Below are 18292 nucleotides of genomic sequence, written 5' to 3'. Positions count from 1 at the left end.
ACAGTCCACATTTTCCCACCGCCGCCCCGTCCCCGAACCCTTTGAACGGCGGAGCGCGGTGGTCCTTTGCCCACTGCTTGATCTGAATAGCCACATCAACGTTCGCGCGAGCCTAATACTAAACAGGAAAGTATGAGAGATTACCTTGTCAAAGTCGCGGCAGTCGTGCAGCACGTTGCCGAAAGCTCGGACCCCGAAATCCCTAGGACTGTACTGGAACACGTTTGGCGTCGTGTCTGACGAGCACATCATTTGCTGCCGCAGGACGTCAATGCAGTGGTCTACGTGGTCTATGCCCAGATCCCCGCCAATGTCTCTCAGCATCGAATCAATGTCTCCGTCCCGCATATACGTGTATGGATTATGCTCAGCCGTCCACTTCGGATCATGGAAGTAATACATTGCCTTTCGGATCGAGTTGAGGCAGTGCAGGTTGTGGAAGACGTTGAGCACGATGAGGTAGCCGCTTCCTTCGTAGGGTGCCTCTGGCATGGTCTTGTTGGGCAGTCGGGCAGCTTCCTCGGAGGTTATGCGAGACACTTCATCTATTACTAGGTCAGTTGAAGCCCTCATCACAGAGCTGGAAATTCGAATCTGAATCGTACGGGAGAAGAGGTCCTCCCACAACTTGTCATTCTCGTCACTTGGGCGGCCTTGGTATTTCGTCTGGTCGCCGTTGACACTGTTGTCAAATTTTACTAATTTGTGGGATATAGCCGTCTCGGCAGGTGCTCGGGGGCCCGTTAAACTTGAACAAAGGGGTTAAGTCCGATGAGGGGTACTTACAGGGCAAGGTAAACTCGTTCCACCTGTGTTTACTGCCTAAAGACGACAACGAATTGTATAATAACGCACTCAGTATAACGTTCCCGACTAGAGACAACGCCAGACACCCGATGCCGGCTATCCAGTGCCGCCTTGTTGTTGACCTTGGCCTTTGTGCATCGTGCTCCCAGTGTCGCACATCGAGCTCCGAGCCACCGTCCAACGAAGACGGGTACTCTGTGTTCCGGATGAGCTTCTCGGCTGAAGCCCTGCGAGATGAATCCATGTTGCGAGCGGGCAAGATCAGGATCTCAAAGCAAGGAAGAATACGTGTGGGAGGAGCCTACGTCTTCCATCAGGCTGTCTGGCTATTGCCAGCCGTTGGCATTGTTCGTGCCTAGATCGTTTAAGCGGGCGACTCGGCTTCATGCAATTAGGCCGTCGCCGGAGGGTGCCTGCAAAAGTGCTCCACGTCATGAGCCAGGGCCTACAAACATGCATGATCGTGCTGTCGACATGACGCACAGTGCGGAGAATCACCCGCGGGGGCGAAACCTGCGCCATTGCCACCCTGCGTCCCAGCCGTGTTGGGCTACTCTTGACCATCACTCGCACACTGGAGAAAGAGCTCCGTTTGGCTCTCACCTGTGCGCATATGACATACCATCGTGTTCCCATTAACAAATCTGGCTACACGCAGCGCCCCACCACCCGCCAGCCCGCCGAACCATAACACCTCCTGGTCAAGCATGCTTCCACCTCAGGTATTAATTCCCATACCAGTCTGCAGCATAATCAGGCCCTGAGAAGGCTGTTTCAAGTTGCAAACTCGCTTGAGGCTACATGCATGATTCTGCGTCGTTGCACTCATGTCAGAACAAGGAGGCATGGGTCCATCACTCTATTTTGCCAAACAAAGCAAAGTAGACAAGTGAAAAGTTGTCATGTTTTAAAATTGTAAGAACACACCTAAGAATAATATCAACGGTCCGATTTTTAAGTAGCTAATTCTTATGGCTCGTAGATTATGCTTATGAAAGTCGAAATGATCTCTTCTACTTTTCCTACGTGCACTTGTCAGGGTCACATATCACGACTACTGTACCACGCAGCCTTAGACGACGTCCACAAAGTGTCTTCCCGCGCCACTACTAAGGGACTCTAAGGGCTATATGAGGAAAAGCTTTGTGCAAAGGACATAAGATGACTCATCAGAGATCAATACAGTCACCCTCAGGTTCATATGTTGCTCACCATCCCTTACTGTTAACCCAACCATGACACCATCTTTTCATCACAAACCGATGCCTTCGCTGTTGAAACTGACGAAACTCGGTGCTGCATCGGCGCCTCAGTGTAGTGCTGCCAGGGGCGCAACGCTTATGGAGTCGTCACATGAAACAAAACTAGAGACTATGTCAGTAAGTTTTCGTTCTCATAGAGGAGACCGAAACAAATGGCTCGACATACGGCATCGTGTCGGCTTCTACTTGCCAGGCCACGTGACAGGGTAGAGCGCACCCTCAGTTTTGGCCTCACTCTTCTTGGATGGCCAAGTGACAGGATAAAGAGTGCCTTCGACGCCCTCCTCGTTCCTCTTGGAGGGCCAAGTAACGGGATATAGGGCGCCCTCGGTATGAGACTCGTCCTTCTTGGATGGCCATGTGACAGGATAGAGTGCGCTTTCGGTCTCGATTTCTTTGCGCTTGGCCGAGGTAGCACCCTCGATCTTGGAAGTCGGGATAGCAGCGACGGTGACGGCGCACCAGAGAAGAACCTTGAGATGCATGTTTTGTTGTAGAGGAATGAAATGAACGGTTTCTTTGGGAAGGTTTGTTATTGAAAAGAGACGACTTTCGGAGAATGGCGCAGATTCAATGAAGACAGCAACTTTATAGAGGACACCGCAAGTTTTCACGGGCCTGCCTCGCGTCTCCAACCTCGACTAGAGGGCTTGCATTACAAACAGCCCCCGTCGTATCGGACACGGCTGGCAAAACTGCTGCTAGTCATCACGCAAACGCAGCATCGCTACCCCGCGTGCAGGGTTCATTGCTTCGAGCAATCTTTACCACTCGTCATCCCCAATTGCTCGCGGGGCGGGGCCATGCAAGTATCCCAACCAGAGTCAATCCCGCGTGGAAAACAGCTTGGTTGCATCTTTGTTTCAGTGAGCCTTCAAAGGTTCCAGGATCTCCGTTCGGACCTTGCCTAGATAGTATCCTCTCTGACAGACCGCGGGGAGAGACACAGGGGCAATCAGTATTAAAGAGTAGAAATGACGTAAAGGTTTGCTACAAGATCAACGCTACGGAATGTGCCATGCTAACTGAGCTCGAACTTTTGCGGCTTCGCGATATTGACATGATGCTCCACCCGAGGAAGGGAATCAAGGAATGGTACTCCGCCTCGCGCAAGAGTATTGGAGCCTTTTGTCTTCGGGCCGTTACCGGGATCTGGCCTGCTCATCTACAGAGTTCTTCTTTATTCAGGTTGTGCCCGATGTCGGGTCTAGAGGATTCATGCTCTCTCTGCAGTGCTTACGCGGATGGTGTCACAAAACGTAAGCTGCGCATGCCGTTAGGTGCCAGCTATATACATCGACACGGGACAAAGCGCAAGATTTGTCCAATGGCGACATACCTGACTCTTCCGCACCTGTACGCCGGCGAAGGAGGGAGACAGTATTGCGTGCGTGGTCGTCTGGCCCCTCGACCCCCCTCCCCCGGGGCGTGGGTCCTCCAAAGATCCCGCAGGCCAAGACGGAAGAGGACCGAGCGTCCACTCCCGATCATGGCAAGATCTTAGCACACTGCTGGATAGATGCATAGTCGTTGGGTGACACTCCACAACCACCAGTCTCAGCGGCTGCTTTGAAGCGGGTAGAGTACGAAGAGGAATGAAGAGAATCTGAACACAGTCCGTCGAGTGCGTGCCCAACTGATGCAGCGGTGTAAGTGGGGTTTGTTGGAGAAGCCTTACTATCACAGTCATCAGTCATCGAATCGGGCTGACTTTTCTTCCCGCCTGCTCATCGCAATTCTCATCTCGCTCTTGGCGCCATATGTCTTCGCTCCGTCATCTTTAGCCACGACACAATGGGTCTCCTGCCCAGCTTCAAGCAAAAATATGTACCACTTCTCAACAGCTCTTTGCTTGGCAACTCTCAGCAACCAAAGTCTCCTCTGAAACGTTGGATCCTCATTGTTCTCTTTGCTTGGTGGAATGTCATACTTGTCGGCTGGGGCCTCTACTGCTTCAAGGCATACATCAACTCGAAAAATCCCGCCATAGTACCCGTGTCGTGCGACTGCGGCGCGACTATCGAAGAAGCCGTCTCAAAGGGCTGCAAGTACGATGCTCTCTCGGTTTCGTGGCTGCCGCCGCAGTGCCGTGATGATGAACTCACGTTTGAGTTCAACAAAGCTGGGCCCGGCGGCGAGTGGCTCTACTGGGCGGACCGGAACATGACCCAGCCATTGACGCTCAATAAAATTGGGGCTTTGGCTGATAAGCCCATCCAAGATGCGCAATTTTGGACTACATTTGGTTGGCATATCAGCCATTGCTCTTTCTACTGGAGGAAGGAACATAGGATGAGGGACAGAGGTGTGGAGGTTGAGCACCGGTATGATCGGGAGAGTCACATCAAGCACTGCCACACGGCGTTTATGGCAAGAACTCCGTTGAACGAGACCAATACCAAGGCGGCTGTGGGCTTAGGAGGAGACAAAGTCGGCGGAGTCAGGACGGAAGAGCAGACAAAACATGAGCATGTGCACAATGGGCACGAAGGAGAGCATCACGACTGATGTACGCAACTTTTACATGCCACTTTTGGCTGCCAGAGCATAAGGCGACCACGGTAAAATATTTCCTTTTAGAACGAACACATTGTCATCATCAAGCATTTGACTTGATGCATTTTCTCTATCGCCTATGTTTCTCAACTTCAAGATCCCCCATCGTCTTCGTTTGCACCAAGACCATTAGGGAATGCGGCTCCTAGCACTAGTGAGAGAGTGTACAACTCACCAGATGAGTGTAAATCTCACCAAATTTTGGATGAACCAAAAGGCCCGGCTGATACATGTCGATCCTGCGGTCCTTGGCCCAACTGTCCACGGCAGCCCAATTGCGACACGTGTGAGGCATCATGTTGGCGTGAGGCATGTTGTCGTTCGTTCTCCAGTGCCACGTCGATATGCCAACGTCTGCGTGGCACATGGCCGACTGGCGAATGTAGTTTAGGCAGTGGTCTGGCTCTTGATCAGTATGGTGCATCTTGTGACTAGGATGATGACTGACCTCGATGCCTGTCTCTCTCGTCAGTCTGCTCCTTTGTTGAATTGGGATAGTAGTACTCTGGGTAGAGGCTCCAGCGAACGAGTTTCTTATCAAGTCAGAGACGTGCTCTATGATATGATGCAAACATCCCGCAGCACTCACAAGGCAGTGTAATTCGTGATAAACATTTATGAGTGCAGCATAACCTCCCCGTTCGTCTTTTATCTCGACCGCGTTTTCCAATCGCCCCAGTCTCTGCATGTCGTCGTTTGAGATTCGAACATCAAACCCTTGCATTACTATGTCAGATATACTATTCAGTTATAAATCAAACTTTGAGCTTACCCAGCAGCAAGTTGTGCCAGTTGGAATCGGTCTCGGGGTTGGGGGGGCCGGTCCAGAGATGATCCTCGTCTGTTACGAAATCTTGTATCTGATAGGAGATGACGCTGTGTAGCGGAGCTCCAAACCTGTCAGTAAACGCAGCAACAAAACACGGATACATCGTTCCTACAGTATATGAGCTCTTTCTGAGGTAAGACTTTGGCCATGAGGTATGTGAGCACGGCAATGTTGGCAAGAAGGATCACAGTGTTGAGCAGCACAAGCTCGGGGCAGGATTTTTTTGTGAGCGACAGCCTCTCCTTGTAGGTCTTGACACTGCCTAGTGATGCTCTCAGATCACCACGCTCTTCGCTGTCAGAGGAATTGTCGTCCAAGAGGACCTGTTCGTCTTCCGTGTCCGACATGGTGCAAAGTTCCCGAGCGACTTCGTTACTTCGTTGAGGAAGAACACGAACCGTTGCAGTTGGAGTTAAGATCCCAACAATGCAAAGGGCTGGACCCCAGATTCTGGGAACTACTCGAGACCAGAATGACGGAGAAACTACCCCTAGGTCCTGCTGCTTGCTCCACGTCGCGGCTGGACCACCTACGACGAGCTTACACGAGCAGTGACTACTCGTGATGCACAAAACGGGGTCGGGATCGTAGATGGCCGAATTAGGCAGGACGGGACGTGGTGGGGCCGCGACATAGAACCCCGCTCGGGCGCGACGACAACGGGCCAAGTACCACTACAATGTTGTTGTCTCGGACGCTTGCACTGTGTGTTGGTCCCACGCTGCACTGAACAAGAGTTCCTGCTGTTCCGGCCCTTTTCCTGCACATGCTGTCACGCGACTGGGGTCACAAAGGTTGGTTTGATCCGATCCTGAGCAGGCTCCAACCTGACTCAGGCCCTCCGATTTTCCCTGCCCCGCCAGGTTCTCGAAAGCCTTGATACGCGGACTGACTGCCGTCCTCTCTGGCCTTTTTCCATTGACTCAACTGAATCTTGGCTGGCAAGAGACTGGACGAACCATGAACCACACCTCTACGGTTGACGCTGACACTGCCTTCGGGCCGCAGCTGGCTGGCCAATTCGACTTTACTCTTTTGTTCGAGCAGTGTATCCTGTCAATTGGGCCATCGGCGGTGCTCCTTCTGGCCTCATCGGCGCGCATCGCGTTCTTGACCAAGCGTGCAGCTATCTTCCATACTAGCCGCCTGTTATGGGCCAAGCTCGTAAACACACCCGTCTACGTGTCGCCGGCCACAGTTCGTACACGTTGCTAATCTCACCAAGGCCGCTCTATGTATTCTTTTCGTCCTGCAGCTAGCCATCTTGGCCCTGTGGAGCACCACCTCATCCTCTGTCAACACTCACGTGGCTGTCGCTGCCGCGTCCCTCTCCGCTCTTGATGACTTGGCCATTGGCGGCTTGCTGTTTGCTGAGCATCGGTACTCCTATTCTCCTTCCATGCTTCTGAGTCTATACTTCTCAGTCACCATTCTCCTCGACATTGCCAATGTACGCTCGCTTTTTCTCCGGCAGGGCCTCGATGCCGTCGGAGCCGTCAGCGCCGCGGCGTTGGCGTTCAAGATCCTCATGCTTGCCCTTGAAGAAGTTTCCAAGCAAAGTCCAGCTACATCGAAAGTGTCTCAAGAATTGTCTAGCGGGTTCTGGAACCGATCCGTCTTTTGGTGGCTACGGTCGACCTTTCACCAGGGCTTTACGGCGTTCCTCCAGGTGGACGATTTGCCCACGCTAGACCGGGGGCTAGACACGGCAAGATTAGGTGCGAAGTTAGAGAAATCATGGCATTCGGGTAAATTTACTGTTGTGTCGCAAAGGTTTACCTGCCTTACTGACTGTATGTAGCTGACAAGGCTGGCAAATACTGTCTTGCGGTAGCCACGTGGAACGCGTTCAAGACCACGTTTTGGAGCGCCGTGCTCCCGAGACTTTGTTTCACTGGCTTCAGCTTTGCGCAACCATTCCTGATCAACACGATCATAGACTTCATAGGCTCTCCCAGGCCGGAGCATTCCCGTGGCATCATAGGGGGGCTTATTGGGGCATCGGCTTTGGTGTATTTCGGTATTGCAGTACGTTTCGTAGCCCGGCTCGCCCACATCAAGCTAATTCAGAGGCCTAGTTCTCACGATGCCACTACATGCACCACACTTATCGCCTAATCACGGCGGTTCGCGGGGGTATGGTGACGCTAATATTCGCCAAGGTCTTGGATTTGGATGTTGCCACGGCCAACGAGTCCGCAGCGGTCACACTGATGAGTACCGACATCGACGGAATTGCTGCCGGGCTGCAAAAGATCCACGATATTTGGGCTAGCACCATTGAAATGGGGTTGGGCATCTATCTCTTACAGCGACAAGTCGGCGCGGCCTGCTTCTTGATCCTGATCCCCGGCGTCCGTAAGTGCCCCTCAGCGAAGCATTCTTGTTCGACCGCTTCTTGACGATGATCTCTAGTGTCCAGTTTCGCGACTGCTAGAGTTGCCCGTGGCATGGGCCCAGCCAGAGCTCTCTGGAATTCGAAGGTGCAGGAGCGTGTCATAACTACGTCGGCCACTCTCAGCCAGATCAAGGGCATCAAAATGATGGGACTCTCCGATCGTGTCTCGACGCTGATTCAGTCGCTTCGGGTTGTAGAACTGGATTCTTCCAAGGCGTTTCGTTTGTTCTTCGTTTGGATGAACATGATAGGTCTGTTGCATGACATTGCCTCGGATAGTTTTGAAATCGTGACATGGCTGACATGGTCACAGCCAATTTGTCTGACCAATTGACGCCAATTGTCATCATTGCCGCAGCTGTCTTCTGGACCAAAGGTGGCCAAGGTCTGAGCATTGCAGAAGCTTTCACGTCACTCTCGATTGTTACCCTTGTCTCAACCCCTATTGTCAATATTATTGCAGCTTATCCTACCTTCGTTGCTGGTCTCGCGTGCTTTGGGCGTATCCAAGCTTTTATGCTCGGCACCCAGAGGATCGAGTATCGGTCCCTGCCGCCTTCGTCAGAGGCCAGCACGCTCAAGGCAGATACTCATGGCGACGATGTCGAATTAAGCGTGGTACAACGGGGGGATACGGTGTGCGACTGGGCATCATCATCAGAAGCAGCACCAGCCATTCAGATACAGAAGGCCTCTTTCACCTTGAAAAATAGCGAAGACGCCATCCTCAACAACATAAATATGACCTTCTGGCCATCCAAGCTCATGATGATCGTCGGCCCAGTCGGCTCAGGCAAATCGACACTTCTCAAAGCTATACTGGGCGAAGCACGACTGCTGAGCGGCCATGTTCGCCTTGTCAGCGGCTCAGTTGCATACTGCGACCAGACAGCATGGTTGAGGTTGGGCTCCGTGCGTGACAATATCGTGGGACCGAATACGTTTGACAAAAAGTGGTATGCAACGGTTCTTCGTGCGTGTGCCTTGGAAAAGGACATGACACAACTTCAAGATGCGGATATGACCTCTGTTGGAAGCGGCGGGAACGCCCTCAGCGGAGGCCAGAAGCAGAGAGTGGTTAGTACCCGCAGCGTACATTGCGGACTTGAACTAATCACCACGTCTCCTAGAGCCTGGCACGAGCTGTCTACTCTCGCTCCCCGATCATGCTGCTCGATAACGTCTTTAGCGCTCTCGATCAGCAGACGTCCCGCGACGTCTTCGCTCGCCTGTTGGGGCCCGATGGTCTACTCCGAAAAGAGGGAACAACTGTGGTAATGGCCACGCACGCATGTGAGTTTTCATCTGCCCATTGCAGCCCTCCTTGTTGGTGTCTGTTCTTAACTGAACGTGTGCAGTGGAGTACTTGTCGTCGGCGGACACGGTTGTCGCCCTTGATCAGAAAGGCTCAATAGTCAAGCAATTGGCTTCCCGCGACATGTACCTTAGTAAAGAATATGTGGAGGCCCTAAAACAAGATGGTGAGGGAACAGAGACCGATAATATAGGGGAGACATCTTCAAGGGACGGGACATCCAGAAAGGCCTCCGCCAAGCAGCCATCCACCCCGGAACTGATAAAAAAGGTCGGAGACCTGAGCTTGTACAAGTTTTACTTGCAATCCTGTGGTGTTTTTATTTTTATCATTTGGCTGGTTCTCGCCGCAGGATACATCTTTTCTGGAAAGTTGCCACGTGAGTATTGAACTCAAATCCTATCATCTGACACTACTGACTCGTGTGCTCGTCAGAAATTTGGTTGAGGATTTGGACCGAGCATGGGACTACGAATCACCCCGACGCCTACTTTGGAGGCTACTTGGCCTTTGGCTTGATCTGCACGCTCTTCTCGGGGGCTTGTGTATAGTGAGAACTCATACTTCGACGAAATCATGACGCTCAAGCGGTGGGCTAACTCTCTTCAGCTTCTTCATGATTGTCGCTGTACCAAAATCGGCACAGCATCTCCACTGGCTTCTACTTCAGGCCGTCCTAGCGTACGCTGACCACATCGGCCCTTGGCTGTGACTACGTGCTGACTGAATGTTAGAGCGCCTCTGTGGTTCTTCACATCGACCGATACTAGCAGTGTTCTGAACCGGTCTGTACTGTCACGTAGTTGCTTGTCATGCCGTCCGTCGATACTCATTCCTCGCAGATTCAGCCAAGACATGACGCTGGTGGACCAGGTCCTTCCCATGTCTGTCTTCACAACAACCTTCGGTGAGCGCGACGAGGCACCTCCAGACTCGGACGCTCACATGCTAACAGCATCTCCACAGACGTGTACAATGTTATTGCAGGTGCAGCGTTGATTGCATCTGGTGCAACTTACGTCGCTGCCATTATCCCCGTTTGTGTCGTGGCCATTTACTTTATCCAGAAATTCTACCTTCGCACCTCGCGTCAAATGCGACACCTAGATCTGGAGGCCAAGTCGCCGCTATACCGTCTCTTCACCGAGACAGCCACTGGCATCATTACCGTGCGCGCCTTTGGGTGGAAGAGGGACATGGCCGAAGACAATCTACGGCTTCTTGAAGAATCCCAAAAGCCATATTACACGATGTAAGCTGTAGCTTTACGATTCTGGCCGGCGTACGCTAATAAAGGGCCGCAGGTACTGCATCCAGCGCTGGCTGAATGTTGTTCTCGACATCTTGGTGGCGGCCATCGCTATCGCCCTCGTCGGCTTTGCACTGGGCTTCTCCAACACTGCTACTAAGGGCTCCATTGGACTGGCCCTAGTCAACGTGATGGAGTTTAACCAGAGCCTTTCGATGCTCATCAACTCCTGGACAGGTCTAGAGACGTCGCTAGGCGCCATCGCGCGGCTTAAGAGTTTCATCGCCGAGACCAAGACGGAAGGTTTGGGAATTGAAGATAAATTGCCGCCCACCGACTGGCCTCGGCGGGGCGCAATCCAATTGAGGCATGTCACGGCCAAGTATAAGTAAGACGACCAGTTCTCGTTGCATGCAGTGTAGAGAAAGTTTTACTGATGCAGTCTTACAGTGCTGAAGACGCTCAATCTCAGCCTGCTATCCGGAACGTGGACTTGAATATCCTTGCAGGCCAAAGGGTAGCCATCATCGGCCGCACTGGGAGCGGCAAGTCGTCTCTCCTTCTGACGTTGTTGCACTTGCTCGATGTGGAGACGGGCCAAATCACAATTGACGGCCTGGACTTGTCGCGCATTCCCCGGCAGGCGCTTCGTTCGACCATTGTGGCGATCCCTCAAGACGCCGTCGAGCTTCCAGGCTCAGTGCGCGAGAACCTCACCTGGTTCGACGCGGGAGCGGCTTCCGAGAGCAGTAGTGTCATGGACAAGGCCATGCAGCAGGCGCTGAGCCGTGTCGGCCTCTGGGACATGGTGAGCCAGCGGGGTGGGCTGGGAAGCAACCTGAACGACGTGGGCCTCTCAGCCGGACAGAAGCAGCTGTTCTCTCTGGCGCGGGCCCTGCTAGAGGTGCGGAAGAGGAAGTGTTCCGGTAGTGGTGGGGGTGGCATCGTCCTGATGGATGAGCCGACGAGCAGCGTGGACCAGGAGACTGACGCAAAAGTTCGCAGCATTGTAGCGGAGGAGTTTGGAGGCTACACTATCCTTATTGCGAGTCATAGGTTGGACGCGACGAGGGATGCAGATGTGGTAGTTCAGGTAGAGGGCGGCAGTGTGGTGCAGGTAGTTGCACAATGATTTGATTCAAGTGTTACATGGACAAATATTGACTCAGTCCTCCGGGCAATCGGTCTGCCGATCATCCGCCCGGCTCGCGACCGGGTTTAGCGTCGACCATTCACTGATGTTTGACGACGGCGGTCGCCTACTATGGCTATGGCCGCCTCAGCTCATGACCAAACCTCAAAACTCTCAATCGTATCCGCAGACGGAATGCGAATGCTCACCGATCTCGTTGTCCTGGGCAAACCGCAGCGCTGATCCCTTCTGTCTGTCAACCAACATACGTCTCAGCCTCATGCGCTTACAACCCGCGTACCGGACTTCATGAATAGGAACAACGCGATTCATACGACCGGCAAGGAGACGAACAAGTATAAAAAGTCTATTATCAAAGGATAACTAGATGGCTCAGATATTCGCTCCTCAATTCAAGCCATCATCTTCCGATCGAAACTGATAGCCTAATAAAGGGGCATCCGTGCAAATCGCTAAAGACTTGTCCTCTATACGCCAGTCCGGCTTGCTCTCTTCTTAAGGAGGCCTGAAGACACCGTGCACTCTCATCAGTCCTATCCGGTAAGTCGTTCTGAAGTCGAGCAGATTAAATAGTCACTGATCACTGGTCGATGCGCCTAGTCAAAATGAAGACGTCTGCTGTCATTCTATGCTTTGTCGTCGCCATCTCTGCGTGGCGCAATGGCAAGTGCGATGATTGCAGCGCTGCACAGGATACTTTGTGCGCCCAGAGATGTGCAATTTCCGATCCCTAGTTCAAAACACATGGCTGTGGCACCTGTGGAGGCTTTCTTTGTGGGGAGTGTCATTGCAGGCCGCAGAATGAGTGCTGAGTGGGCGGAGAAGTAGAAGTGTGACGGCTGTCACTGTGGTGGAATTGTGCCAGAGGGCCCATGGGAACTCATCATGTCGCAAACGACAGGACTTTCTTTAGCAGTGGACGGAACGGACACATCGGGTAACGCTCGCCAAGAGGCAAGATAACACAGCGAGATCAGAGTGATCAAATGCTCAGGCTGAGCACGCTGTGCGTTGCTGAGCACTGCAGAGCCAAGCAGGTTTATAAAGAACAGTCGTTACGGAATAGCTAGCTCTACAGATAGCACGTTGATGCTGCCTCAGCCTTGAGGGCTGGGCCAAATGTGTCTGTCGCGGTATGAGCCTTGCGTGCCTTGAGGGACTGCCTCAAGGAATGAAGTTCTGAAGAGTTATTTTCTGAGAGTGTAAGGGGCTAGGCCTAATAGGCGCCCGTGGCTGCCCCCCGGGCGCGGTCCGTACGATCTGGAGGGTCTGCCGGCAAGGCAGAAACACGACCTTGAATTGAAGCATATGTTAGGCCTGGGGTAAGAACCAGAAGAGGGTCCAGGACAGAACATGTTAATAGCCTTGCTGTCAGCATCGGGATGTCTCGCCGATGAATGTACCAGTCTCCCATTAGCGGCACCATTGCTGCTATTAGCATCAAGTTTCATACCGAGTCCGGATCGTTTCCAACGAGCGGTTCCGAGTCATGCTGCTTTTACTTCTTGAGACCAATAGTTTTGCTATCTTTTCCACAATACCAGAATACTCAGCTGCGGAGTTTCCCGGAGTTTACTCCAGCCGTCACCATCGCAACTCAAACCTAGCTCATCCCGCCATTGTTCTCCCAGAAACTCACAACGCCACTCCATCTTCCCATGCATCCCCCCGGCCCGTGCAGCCTTTTCGTATATGCTTTTCTTCAAGTGGTACGCTGAAAACTCGACCCCTTTGGTGAATGACTGACAACCCGGCGGAGGAATACCAAATACTCGAACACAGTAGCCTTGACCACTTTCGAGCTCGTCGCGATATTCGAATCTAACTCCGGTCTTAGTAAACACTGGGTCATTGCATGCTCCCACCCGTGCTGTCATATCTTCTATCGGAGGGAAGCAGACGCCTATGAAAGCCCCTTCGGAGGTGAGGTTCATCGAAATTGAGCGAAACATAGACGTGAGCTCGTCTAGGTCTTTGGCGTAATTGAGGAACCAAGCACCGGTGGCAATGTCGAAGCGACCTGAGCCAGAGGGACAATAAAGTCGAGGTTTGCATCCGTCCCCTTCGATAAATCGCGCACGAGAAGCATACGCCGTCTGCGAGAGTCGCTTCGTAGCGCCATGGAGCATGGCTGGGGAGATGTCGACACCAGTTACAGAGGTCGCGCCCCAGCGGAGGAGAAGATGGGAGTAAAAGCCCGTGCCACACGCAAAGTCAATGACCGTAACGTCAGGTCTGGCCAGGAATGGCTGCACATTTTCCCGGAAATTGAACTCTTCCAGCTTATTGAACAACGTCAGTTTGATGACATCGTACCGCTCTCCGATTGAGTCGTATTGAGACATATCCGCTGATCTTTCATTGGTATTCAGATATGGGGCATTTCAAAGCGGGTGCAGTGTGCTGAATATACTCGTCGATGATCTGAATTGAAGCCTCATCAGCGGTCAACGTATTATTGCTTTTGCCTTCACCAACGACAACTGCTTAGAGTGTCTTTCTTAAGGCGGATGCCATGTCCTAATGTACTCGTCAATGATCCGCAGTAAAGCATTAGCAGTTAGTGCATTTCATTGCTTTTTTGTTGACCGGTATATAGCTAACTAGAGTGTCTCTCCCGGTGAGCTAGTTTATGCGGTTCTCTATGGCGATTGGGTGTATATTGTAGTACAGACGCTGTATCGGTGTCTTGTATCATTAGTTCTGCGCGTATCCTGTATTTACCGACGAATTAAATTAACCGAAATACGCATGTCTATGTTCCCATGATCAGAGGGAGTCTGGGCTCGCCCTCCTATAGCGCACCCCTTTGATATACATAAAATACGTAGCGGACACCCGGGCTTACTACTGTAATAGCTACCAGCTAACTTTCTGCTCCGTACCGTATTACAACCCTTTTTGCAATGACACAATATGATTTCCTTGGCTCGTCATACGATGTCATAGAACGACTCCCATTTAGGACAATGGAAGCCCATAACGTTCAGCTCGCGTTGAAGCCGCATTTGAAGAGCGATACGTCTGTTCTCGAATTCGCATGCGGTACAGGGTTTTACTCGTCAAAACTTCTTTCTTGGGGGGCTGGCTACCTGATAGGCATGGATATCTCACCTACTATGCTTAGAGGTGCGAAAAGGCGCCTTCCCTCGCAGGTGTCTTCTGGACTTGCGACATTCGTCACTGGGGACGGTACCAAACCTACCTCATTTGCGCCCGATGGTAGCGAGGGTTACTTTGACATTGCTTTCGGAGCATGGTTTCTAAACTACGCACAGAGCAAAGAGGAACTTGTGTCAATGTTCCGGAACATTGCGCTCAATTTGAAGCCCGGTGGAGTCTTTATTGGGGTTGTTCCTCATCCAACAGACGCAATCGATGAGCGCGCGGCGATATATAAACGACCACCACTGACAAAAATGTGGCCACGAAACGAGTATACCGAAGAGCTTGACTCGGGGGATGGGTGGGCCCTTCGGGTATTTTTAGACAATGGTGGGGTAAATTTCATGACATGGCATCTTAAAAAGAAGGTGTATGAAGAAGCAGCGAGGCTGGGCGGCATGATGGGAAAACTTGAGTGGCAACAGGAGATACTTCTCGGAGCCGAATGGAGGCAAGGCCAGAAGTTCACAGATGAAGAGTGGAAGGTGAGAGAAGAAAATCCGCACATGGGGATCTTGATCGTATTCCAGGAGTAGGCGTGAAAGTAGGGGGAAGACATGCTCGTCCACGACTAGGTAGCCAGCATCTATATTCATTATATTCTTCCGTAATAGCCCGGGAAAATCTGCTCTCGTAATAGTCTATCGCTTCTCGACCTAGCGGTCTAATAGTTGCCTCAAGATAACACAGACCGAAGAAAGCATTATGAGTCCTGAACACCGACTTTCAAAGCGTAGGCATTGCTCACGCGTATACTAGTTAATAATCGTCCGCGACCTAAGTAATAATAAAACATGAAAGTTGTTTCAATTAAGATCGTTCGGTCTGACTGGGTCAGTTCCACAGAACCCTAATACACGTAAAGCTGAGGAACCCCAACTTTACAATCTTTTCCGAGAGGGCAAGACTGGTACTTAAAGATTCCACATTGGTTCCTAACCTCTCCTCCGTTCCATGTGCACTTTTTCTGAATGGCCTCAAACGCCATAACGCAGAGGGCATCAACCCGAGCACCCACCTCATTATCACTGCCAGAGCCGCCCTGATCAAAAAGGGACTTACAGTCCTCGGGGGCTTTATCCGCCTTCTCAAACCTAGCCCAGTAACCGTTATTGCGGAGGGGATCCCAAGAATCTTGGGATTTCGAATGTCCTGGACAAGCGACCTCGATCTTGTCCCTTGCGTTTGACTTGCAGACGAGGGCAAAGTCGTCTTTTCTTGTTCCACAAAGCTTGATGAGCTCGTCGTTCTCCGGCTTGTCATGAGGTGGGCCATGGGTCGGATAGCAAGAGGGTTCTAAAGTTTGTGTTCCGACTTGGCTGCTCGTCATGGTGGCCGTTGCGTCGGGACAGACGGTTGTGGCCTTGCCTAGATATGACGTTGTGATCTGGCCGTGCATCTTACCATCGTTGCATGTGCAATATGGAGTCAGGCTATAGCTATAGTAATGGTCGATAACTTAGCTGGATATGCCCCTTCTATCATGCTAGGAACGCGTAGTGATGCTTCTTGCTTACCTTGACTCCATTCTGCAGGAGGTCACAGCAACTCCGGTCTGCTTTGGTTTCATAGTGATGCTGATGGTCTCGGTCGGCATTGTCGAATACGTGCATGCCTTATCACCGTCACCAGACATAGTAGGGTAGTTTCCGCTAGTCATGCCACCGTCACTCTTAGCGCTTGAGCAGTGGCAGAAGGCGGACGGCTCGGCATTTGGTTTGCCGTCGAATCCGTCGCCGTACGTATTGCGAAAACACTGCGGAGGGATAATTTTTGGCAACCCGTCCTCGAGCTCCTTTAGGATCTTCTGTTGGGCGTCGGCCCAGTCTTTGTCAAAGTAACCCTCTATCATCGTGTCGGTCCACATAGCGCAAGGGCAGTCTTTTCTTTTGCCCTGGGTACGACAGGTAAGATACAAGGAAGAAGTGGGGGGTATAGGACGTAGGGAAAGAGTCTACCTACCTCTGCTTTGCAGACTTTGTCTTCTCCCTTGCAGTCCGGGTCGTCACAGGCTGGCTTTAGGCGGAATCAGTAAGGAGCGAGGTCCTGATGAAGTGAATCGATACAGTCGAGAAAACTACCTACCGAGTTCTCGTTAACAGTAGCTGATGGATTGCATGAAGTAGTTGATGTTGCAGTTGTCTTCGGCGTCTTTTGGCCATGATCGCCTTTCCCATCTGGATGCTCCTTCGAACTTCCAAATTGGCCGCCATCAAAGACGTACTTGTGAGCAACCTCCGCCGCAGGCTTAGTCACGTCCGTCCAAATCCCAGCTACGGCCGCGGCAGCCACCATGATGGCGAATTTGTTCTTCTGAGCCTGCGTCTTGAGAACCTGGACGGCGGCGGCTATGATCTGTGGTGCGCTGTCCGCGAGCTCGAGGGTGAAGCCGTTCCATTCTGCTGGATTGATGAGGGCTAGAGCTCTGTCGTCCTGGGCCGCTCCTCCCAAGGAATTTACCATGCAGCTCATGCCTGAAAGAAAGTTAGGTCAGGAGCTGGGATTAACAAAAAGAAATTCGTACACTCTTTGCAGTAGGAGGGAGGAATATGCTAGGAAGTCAAAGCTCACCGTCTCGTTTACTCCGCTTGACCGGGGCTCCGCAAGATGCAGCAGCTCCCTTGATTAGGGCCGCCACCTCTTCTTGAATCGAATCGGCCATGAGGACCGTAACATCACCTACTCCAACTCCGTCCGACGTCGCGGTCGCAGTAGAGACAGACAACTGCGCCTTTACTACCGTCGTTGTCTTAACATTATTGACAGTGGTAGTACCAGTTGATTCCGTTAGGTAGTCTTTGTGAACGCCGATCCACTGTCAATAAGTCTTCTGGTTAGCCTTCAACTGTCAAGGCATCATAAGGGTCAACAGTGATGGGAAGCTCCGGAATAGTATACCTTTGTGGAACTGCCTTGCATGGTGAGGTAGTTTGTGTCCACGCCGATAGGGGCATGATAAATTTGATGAATCTCAATGTCGCCATCACGCTTCGCCATCGCCATGGGGTCAGCCGTGATCTGAGGCTGCTGACAGCGTGCCAACCCTAATAGGGCGGTTCCCAAAATTATTGTCATTTGCCAATACATGGCTGCTGTGTAATGGTATGGTAGGCAACGTTTCCGCGTTGATAAACAATTTGAAACCTCTGAAATCTCTGAAATCTCTGGAGCATCTTTGTCATTCGAATGGGCGAGCATAGATACTTATCCTGGCTATCGTATAGAAGACTGTCAAGGGTTGATACGGTGCCGTTATGACAGAGTATTTGCCAATGGCACTGTTCCATTCCCTCGGTTACATTTTCGCCTCTCGGACAGTTGCTGTGCCGCTGTTGGTAGATGTACATTTTCGCCCCTCGCATAAATGCATTACAAGGGAGTGAAACTCATATGTAGGGAACACCCTGCTACGAAATTGAGGCTGTACGACCCGCGCTACCTCAATCAACACGATACACAACAGAGTGCAACGCTGCAGGCCTTGCTACACCAACCTTCAGGAACGAGGCCCTCATCCATGCTTGAGGTTGGCCCTGACTTCGGCCTTAAGCATCTGTT

At 51.9% G+C, this 18292-nt stretch overlaps 5 protein-coding genes across 5 annotated transcripts; 2 read left to right on the top strand and 3 right to left on the bottom strand.

Annotated features, from left to right (window-relative positions):
- Positions 1-2251: 2251 nt before the first annotated feature.
- On the bottom strand, positions 2252-2554 carry JDV02_010706 (uncharacterized protein; the record flags this gene model as incomplete). Its single annotated transcript, XM_047992462.1, has 1 exon — positions 2252-2554. One exon carries the CDS (start codon positions 2552-2554, stop codon positions 2252-2254), a length of 303 nt encoding a protein of 100 aa, XP_047848476.1.
- A 1309-nt stretch (positions 2555-3863) lies between these two features.
- JDV02_010705 (uncharacterized protein) lies at positions 3864-4577 on the top strand (the record flags this gene model as incomplete). Its single annotated transcript, XM_047992461.1, has 1 exon — positions 3864-4577. One exon carries the CDS (start codon positions 3864-3866, stop codon positions 4575-4577), a length of 714 nt encoding a protein of 237 aa, XP_047848475.1.
- Positions 4578-5380: 803 nt separating this feature from the next.
- On the bottom strand, positions 5381-5801 carry JDV02_010704 (uncharacterized protein; the record flags this gene model as incomplete). Its single annotated transcript, XM_047992460.1, has 2 exons — positions 5381-5514; positions 5567-5801. The coding sequence occupies 2 exons, from the start codon at positions 5799-5801 to the stop codon at positions 5381-5383; spliced, it is 369 nt and encodes a 122-aa protein (XP_047848474.1).
- Positions 5802-6380: 579 nt separating this feature from the next.
- JDV02_010703 (uncharacterized protein) lies at positions 6381-11548 on the top strand (the record flags this gene model as incomplete). Its single annotated transcript, XM_047992459.1, has 14 exons — positions 6381-7202; positions 7256-7482; positions 7533-7812; positions 7870-8103; positions 8166-8929; positions 8983-9145; positions 9211-9546; positions 9603-9717; positions 9777-9848; positions 9902-9952; positions 10010-10074; positions 10134-10419; positions 10472-10804; positions 10867-11548. The coding sequence occupies exons 1-14, from the start codon at positions 6854-6856 to the stop codon at positions 11546-11548; spliced, it is 3957 nt and encodes a 1318-aa protein (XP_047848473.1). The 5' UTR covers positions 6381-6853.
- A 5191-nt stretch (positions 11549-16739) lies between these two features.
- On the bottom strand, positions 16740-17396 carry JDV02_010702 (uncharacterized protein; the record flags this gene model as incomplete). The annotated part of the gene is made up of 3 exons (XM_047992458.1): positions 16740-16750; positions 16816-17208; positions 17306-17396. The coding sequence occupies 3 exons, from the start codon at positions 17394-17396 to the stop codon at positions 16740-16742; spliced, it is 495 nt and encodes a 164-aa protein (XP_047848472.1).
- Positions 17397-18292: the final 896 nt, after the last annotated feature.

This window comes from Purpureocillium takamizusanense, chromosome 14 (genome assembly GCF_022605165.1).
Source record: "Purpureocillium takamizusanense chromosome 14, complete sequence".
NCBI lineage: Eukaryota > Fungi > Ascomycota > Sordariomycetes > Hypocreales > Ophiocordycipitaceae > Purpureocillium > Purpureocillium takamizusanense.
This window is presented reverse-complemented; position numbering and strand designations above follow the sequence as displayed.